Below are 8216 nucleotides of genomic sequence, written 5' to 3' on the forward strand. Positions count from 1 at the left end.
ACAGTATACAGCTAAGCCACAGCAGTGTCCTGGAAAGGCCCCGCGGGGACTTCGTATTGTCACCTCGGATGGCAAGCTGACAGCAGAGCAAGGGCACAACGTTACCTTCTTGGTGCAACTGGAGGAGGTAGGGTCTATTTTTATATGGCCTCCTGGGTCTGAACTATGCCAGCATCAGATATTAGTGCAAACCAACTTTTTATTTGTACAAATATGTGCTATGGAAACAAGAACTTTTTCACACATGAGTGTCAACTTCTTGACATGGCAACTCTTAATGGAAGGATAAAAAGCCTCCTGCAGTTTCTACACAGCTTAATTCAATTTACCTCTCCCTTGAAAAAGATTAATGAAGACTTGAAGCAATCTCAGGCCCTGAACAGGTGTAACATGTGAAGTGCTCCAAAACTAACCTACCAGGAGCATGATTTTCTGTTGTGATGGTTTTCTTGATTCTGTATTCTACAAAACTCCTACCAAGTCAGAAACGTGAGATCTGAGAATAGGAAACTGATTCCTATTTACTGCTCAGAAACTTCAGTCAACCCATTTCAGTAAACTGCATATTCATTAACTCACCTACTGAACAAGCTCACACTGGTGTGCTCTTTTGATCATTTCTAGTACTGCTAAAATTAAATCTGTCAAACTGCTATTTCAAATCAGTAATTTGTTTGATAACTTGGCTTTACTGTTCAAAATCCATCCACCCTTTCCACTGTTCCTGCCTTGCTAACAAGAGCCATATCAACACAGCCCTTATTTGAGGGAAGGAGCCTATGGTGCAACCAATATAAAATTAATGAAATGCTGCCCTTTCCAAGCAGTTCAAACATAAAACAACAGTTCCTTACTGGAAAACAAGGTGAATTTATTCTTACCATTTTCATCTACAGCAAGGACACTTGCTCCCTTCCCTAAAAGTTCTTGAACTACAACTGTCAATCCATTTCGGGCAGCAACATGCAGAGGTCTGTGGAGAAGACAAGCAAACCGAGACATAAGCCCAAAACAAATTATAATATTTTAGGAACCTATAGTTTAAGATAAACTAACAATTTAAAATGAAAGAACAGGAAATTACGTACTCATATTTGTTCTGTCTTATGACATACTTCGTGACGGAAGGAATTGCTACCTACATCAAGCGTGCCATATTACATCCAAAAAAATTAAAAAGATCATCATCCTAAATGGGCAGCAACAGTTCTCCTGGTCTTAGAACTAATACATCAGCTATCTATAATCCTTCACTGAAATCTGAAGTTTAGATGGTGATATATCTGGGAAATATGGCCTATCACTGACAATAACCTTTTACAAGAATACAAGGACCACTAGGATGGTAGTCATGTTCTATTTGTATATAGCGTAGTTGAAATGTGATGCCTCTCTTTTAGACAGTTTGACCTTTAGAAACTAGAGAACTATCTGTCTCTGTAGATGGAATCATTTCCTCAGTTTACAAGGAATGAAGAGACCCAAAGAAAAATGCAGTACAACATATTAGTTACCTACCAAATATGATCTACTAAACATAACTTTATACTTTCAAAGCACCACAATCCATCAAGCCAAGTTCTCAGCTTTACCTCATAACATATAACAGCAAAATCTTCAAAAACCAGAGTCAAAAGAGAGGTGTCACAATTCTTCAAATACCTAAGGCAGCAATTTTAACCTTTTTAGACTCAAGGCACCCTTCAGAAAATGTTTTGTGAGTTTTCACTTTTTGACCGCAGAAAAATAGAGCTATCTTCTGTTGCAAATACCTAAAAGACCACAACAGGTCAGAATGGTTTTAATACTATTGATTCCTATTTGAAATCTTAGGTGTACCAACATGATTCACAAGATAAACCCAAACAGTGCTAAGGTTGCTTGGCATCTTTGAAAGGATCTCAAGACACCTCTGGCTAAGAATCATTGGCTTAGCAAAATAAGATACGTTTTCATTTAAAAAAAAGAAATTAAGCAAGAGGATTCACAGAATACCAAGTTAACTAGGTAGTTTTCTTCAGTTTCATATTGATTTTCAGTTATGAGAATTAACTGACCTCTCTACTTCGGAGAAAAAAAGAAAGTATACAGTATTGAAAAAAACAGGAATATGGTGATGGAGGGAAGGGAAGAAGCAGGAAAACTGGGAAAGAAAAACAAAAACTACCCATTGGCATCAGCTGAAAATACTAAAATTCAAAAAGTAGAGTAACTCTGCATAGCACAGATAAGCTGAAATCTCACCCGCAAAACTATTTAGAATTTGGGCCTACAGCTGACAGCACTGATACAGTTTATGATGCAAGGTGTCTAAAAACTAAATGCAACTTATACATTCTATGCCAATAAAACATTTTTAAACAGCTCAATTAATAAAGTTTTGTGCTGCTGAATGTAATGAGAGTCATCAGTTCCCCGCCCCCGATGCAGCATGGGCTATAAAATAGGATACAGAGAAGCCAAGTTGTTAGGAAAGAACCAGAAGAGCCTACAGCAGCCTAGATCGCCACTTCTGTCCCTATCCTCTGGCCTGGCCCTCAACTGTCTTTTTTCTCCCCAACCACTTCTGCTTTCCTTGTATTGCGGCAACCAGCTCCCCATCATCAAAAAGCTCCTCTCTGCTGCTGCTTGTAGCATGTTGCCTAACATCTAAGGTGAGAGGATAAGAGGCACCTTAGCTATCGTAATTCTGGAGTCAAAGCAACCTCCAGTGGGCAGAAGGTGGAACTATGAGAAAATCCCTGGGGCAACAAAGGGACATGCAATAGTTCAACAGGGATGCAGAAATGCAAGAGAGAACAGCTAAATTCTGTCAATTCAGCAGTGCCACTGATGTCAATCTTTTCTTCTGATTTCAAAGACACCATTAAAGCAATTTAAAGCAGTTTTGCTCTGTACCACCAAGATCACAGGCTGACTGATTTTGGAAAAAATGCAGGAGAAGCCATTTTTATTAAAACCCCTTCTTCACAGAACTACAGGATGTACTGAGAACTGAGGAATGAAATGCTGCTTACATTACCAATTTCCCTGATAGCTAGGCTGACAAAATAGCTTTAGCATTCCTTTAAGAAAGAATCTTTAGGAAGTACCTAGTCACATTGCTTTAAGTGGAAAAAAAATCCAAATTTCTTGTTCTATTTCAACAATTTACTTCTTTTTACCACTGTGAAACACCCTGATCCCAAATGTTGCCTGGGTATGCCTTTGAGAGACAGTCCTGGGGTGCTCCCACACCTTTGGGATGCCCTTCTGCCCCAAACCTCTCTCTGCTGTTGCTTGACCACTGCAAATATGATGAGATGAGCCAGAGGCCAACTCCTTGTTATGTGTATTATATACACTATAATATATATTAAGCACACACACGGACACAGACATGACGCAAAATTAGTATTTCATAACTCTCTTTTTAAACCAGAAAAAAGATGCCTATACAGAATTAAAACATAGAATCCTTGAGTTGGAAGCATAAGGCTTTTCTGGAATCTCTTTCACTTAACTGAGATGGAAACCAGGAGAGAGAGAGAGAGAGCGAGAGAGCTAGAGCGAGTGAGTGAGCGAGTGAGCGAGCGTCTTTAAATACAGCTGGAATGAAAAAGGCATCTTAAATATTCTTCTATTACATGCTTTTCAAATAAATTGAGAAAACTCACTCTAAAAAAAATGCATTTTCCTCATGAAAATAAAGTCTTAGTCTTAGTAAGAGCCAAAAACATTTTGAAAATTGAACTATGAAAAATTTTCAGTGGCCATACATACGTTTGCAAGGCTGCATTGGTGGCATTGATGAGGTTTCTATCTGTAATCTTCTCCAGTATTAACAAGGCACTAGTTTCATGACCCTAAGCATACAGCAAACATGTGTCATAACATATAATCCTTAGAAAATTGTTCTGTATATCTTTTTACAGTAGTCTGTGGAGTTTTACAAGCAAGACTTAATATTTGGACATAGTTTTCATTAACAACAAAACACCAATTGAGTCTCAAAATGCATACACACCTTGCTGCAAGCCAAATGAAGTGCAGTGTTTTTACTACCATCTTGCAAGGTCAGATCAGCCTTCGCGCTGCTAACCAGCACCTCTGAAGGAAGGAAGTTTGCATTAATGAAAAAGTTAAGTTATTATTGATTTAAATCTCTGTTAAAAGAAAGGTGAAAACCTAAATAAATACACTTTTAATTAAAAAAAAAATGTCTGACTACATAATGCATGGTAATTTTACAGGAACAATGCAACACTAATATCAAGAGTAAAACTAGAACAGAACTTTTTCTTTACCAACTGTATTGGTTTGCCCATTTTCTGCAGCCATCATCAAAGGCGTCTTCCCAGAAGAATCTACAGCGTTTACTTGAGCATTGTGGCTAAGGAGAAGCTGTAAACACTCCACATGATCTGTGAAAGCTGCTGCATGAAGAGGTGTTCTAAAAGGAATCAAAAGGACATTGGCTTAAGGTCCAAAAACATAAAAATACATTGTTTACAAGTAGAAACAGACTAATTCTGCAATTACATTTGGGTAGGCAGTCAGGGCACCCACATTCATTGTGGCTATTATAGGTAGAACTGTTATAATTTTTTCAATTTTTAATAAGCCTGAAAAAAAAGCATTTACAGCCACTGGCAATAAATTCAAAGAATTTATTTAGCAACACATTAATTCATGACATGCACAACCTAGAAAAATAAAAATGGACAATGAATTGGACCCTATCCAATAATAAAAATGCTCACTTTCCCCACACAATAAAAAGCTTATTCAAACCTTACTCAGTACAATAGGACTGAGATATTTCTTTGCAGGATTAGCTTTCTTACCCACTGCTGCACAAAAGAAGGTTTCTAAAGTATCCAGGACTATACAGAGCCACAGCAAAGTGCATTCCAAGATGCTTGCTGTAGCTTTTATTTCAAAGGGTGTGACTTCTCCGATCAGCTGTGCGCAACTACAGATGTGTCCAGCAGATCAGAGAAGAGACGCCCTGAAGGAAGTCATATCAAGCAGCTTTTTTATTATTATAAATTCAGCATCTGGCTGCAAATTTGTACCCAGAAACTAATGACCTACGTTCTACTGTACATGGTTTTTAAAAATAACCAATTACTTTTTTTAATAGTACGAGTAGAAAGGAGCTTCTAAAGGAGAGCTTAAAACACATGCTATGGTTTAAAAACCAAGTAGGCTGTGACAAATTGCAAAATCATAGCAAATATACTGCCCATGATATTTCTTAAGTGTAGTTATAAGACCTACCTTCCTTTAGAATCTGTTAAATTTACAATGCCAGCACCAAGAGTGTCAATTAACATTTCTGCAGCACCTTCATTGTCATTTATCCTATCAAAAATTAGACAGGCTATTAGTTACTGAATGTCATGGCTTTAGTTCAATATTGTAATAAGATCTGGTAATAGTAATCTTCCTTACACAGCACAATGCAATGGACTGAAAGAATTCCCTTCCATTTTCTGGAAAATTTCTTGTTCCAAAAGAAGCTCTACACAGCTGTCATGACCTAAATGAGTTTAAAAGTCAGATATTAAAAACAAAATAAGAAAAACACCATTTGAAGTTTATGATAATAATAAAGGTGAGGCAAATTAAATGAAATACTTGTTTGAAAGCAAAAAAAACCCCAACCAATCTTGAACGATGTTAGATTTGGCTGCACGTTGGAATGAAGAACGGTATGCCATGTTTTCAGGATTTGGAAGGCAGAAGCACTATTTCTCCTACAACTCCTCCCACTCAAGTGCAACTGCAATTTTCACCTATTTGTTATAAATCAGTTTACAGACAGTCTCTTTACATCAGAGACACAAAGATAAACATATTTTCAGAATTTTATTCCAGTTACAGAAGGATATTTGGAATCACATTTCCATGATATATGAAACCATCAATTTTCAAGTTATTCCACCACCTATTAGAAAGTTCTTATTTATAAATGCCATATTTTCTTGCATATAATATGCCTCAGAATAAGATCCGCATCTTGCTTTTGAAAGGCAGAATGAAGAAAAAATATTTCCTTATAGTAAGTAACTGAGTACAAGCAGCTACGGAGCAGAGCTTGCTCACTGTTCTGCTTCCTATGAGGTGTGTGCAGATTTTGTTTTCACTTTTGCTGGAAACTGTCGAATGGTTTTCATCTTCTCGCATATAAATCCACTGCAATTTCCAGCAGCTGTTTTTTGTGGGAACGGTGCGTAACATATGTGAAAAGATATGATATATAAACTAGCTTTGAAGTTGCTCATAGTGTCATTGCTCAGTGTTGTATTGCTATGCGACAGGCATTAAATATATGTAATCAAACCCAAAATCAAAACAAAAAAAATCAAAATTGGTGGACAAAGGTATGTTCAATTTGTACTCAATTATGAATCCTATTCTTAAAAGCTAAATATAACCTTTGTTATGGTCACAAGTAACCATGTTTTATTTGCTTACTGCATGCAACATGTAAACGGGACCTGCTCTACATATGCAGGTAAAGGCACAATAAGATCTAATGTGCTATCCACACAATGGTGTCACCTGCCATGCCGCACATGAATAGCAGGAGGTGCGATTGTAGGATCATGCATTAGATCCCCTCATGTCTACTGTTGTCACAAAGCAAGCTCCAGCATCTAGGAGACCATTTGTTGACAAGGCTCCCAGCACAGGGATGCCTCATGCACTTGGGGCTGGATGACTGCAGTTGCTGTAATCTCCAAGCCAAGGGAGCACTTGTGCACCCCCCACGGCTAGGAGATAACAGCAGTGCCCAACAGCTGCTGGGACTCAGAGCCTCCAAGGTGTGGACTCTGGGTCTCAGCAGCCATGGTGCTGCTGGAGCTGACAGTCCCCGCAGCTTCAGGGCTCTCAGTCCCATCTGCAAACGTGGGATTATGAAGTCCATGCAGCTGCGTGACTGCACCCCAGGTAATGGGAAATTGCAGCAGCTGCAGTCTCCCAGACACTGGGAACTACCTACACATTCCAACTGAGGGTGGATAGAAACAGGGAATAAAGTTATTACACATTTTCAAGCAGTAACTTTATAGCTGGTTTGAACTATTTAAGGTGCCATAGTTAATTTGCACATGTAGCCAGTCTAAATTTATTGTGCAATTAATCCAGTAACTGCAGAAAAATGTGTAAAGGGGGTCTTGCTGACTGACTGCATAAAATCAAGAAACTGTGGTAAACCTGCAATTTGAACAAAGCCAAAAAGCATTTTAGGTTTGAGTACCCTTCCCATGGAATATGAGGGTTTAGCTTGACCCAGTCCAGGCATTTCTATTACTACTGTAACTTTCTTTTTCATGGATTATGAATTCTCTCAAAAAAATAGTACAGATACATTCAGAGATGCCAAATACATTGGGGCCCAAGGTCCCTGTGTTCGGGAAGAGGGCTGTCACCTGAAATGCATAACACTTTCCACATGTCCATCATCTTAGCCCTCCCCCGGCAAAAATAAAAAGTCAGTGCCTATGGATACACTGTTGTCTTCAATAAAATTTTAAGCCCAATCCTTGCAAAAATGCACTAAGGAAACCTTATTAGCTTTCTGTTAGTTCAGCAACTTGATGAATACAACAGAGCTGGTAATCCTACTAAACCTGTTCTTCCTCAATATCAAACAGGTTTATACCATCTCTGCAATACTGACAACATCAAAGAAACTGAAGTTTGTAAGACAGATTTTTCTACATTTACACAATAATTCTTGACACAGGCCACACAAAATAACACTTACCAAAAACTAAGGCTGTAAGTAGAGCGAAGTATGCACAGACGTAAAGCTAAAAGCATACCATAACAAGGAAGTAGTTCTCCTTTTAACTCAATATCAGTTATTTTGACCTTTGAAAATTAAATTAATAGAACACATGGGAACCTACACAGGACAAGATGAAGAAGTTCTACTTTTTCAAGTAAGTAGGTCCACATTACTACAATTACATATACACTCATCTCACAGCAGTTTGTTATGAACATAAAGACTACATGGATCTGGAATGAAGACATATGAAGTAGCAGCATACCTACAGGCTGGGGAACTCCCATATCGGCAGCACAGAGGCAGAGAAGGATCTCGGAATCACTATTGATTCCAGGATGAACAAGGGCCGCCAATGTGGGGATGCAGTCGGGAAGGCTAACTGCACCTTGGCATGCATCCATAGATGCATCACGAGCAGGTCCAAGGAGGT

The 8216-nt window shown here is 38.4% G+C and overlaps 1 protein-coding gene across 3 annotated transcripts in view; it reads right to left on the bottom strand.

The window, feature by feature from the left end:
* The window catches only part of ANKRD28 (ankyrin repeat domain 28), a 224984-nt gene that overhangs the window by 8733 nt on the left and 208035 nt on the right, over window positions 1-8216 (bottom strand). For all 3 annotated transcript variants that reach the window (XM_019508654.1, XM_019508653.1, XM_019508652.1), the window contains 6 exons: window positions 5437-5524; window positions 5263-5346; window positions 4287-4432; window positions 4007-4089; window positions 3763-3845; window positions 882-973 (listed from right to left, as the gene is read on the bottom strand). In XM_019508654.1, coding sequence (XP_019364199.1) covers window positions 882-973; window positions 3763-3845; window positions 4007-4089; window positions 4287-4432; window positions 5263-5346; window positions 5437-5524 — 576 coding nt within the window. The remainder of the gene's footprint in view (window positions 1-881; window positions 974-3762; window positions 3846-4006; window positions 4090-4286; window positions 4433-5262; window positions 5347-5436; window positions 5525-8216) is intronic.

This window comes from Gavialis gangeticus, unplaced genomic scaffold (assembly GCF_001723915.1).
Source record: "Gavialis gangeticus isolate Ggan-Ray unplaced genomic scaffold, GavGan_comp1, whole genome shotgun sequence".
NCBI lineage: Eukaryota > Metazoa > Chordata > Crocodylia > Gavialidae > Gavialis > Gavialis gangeticus.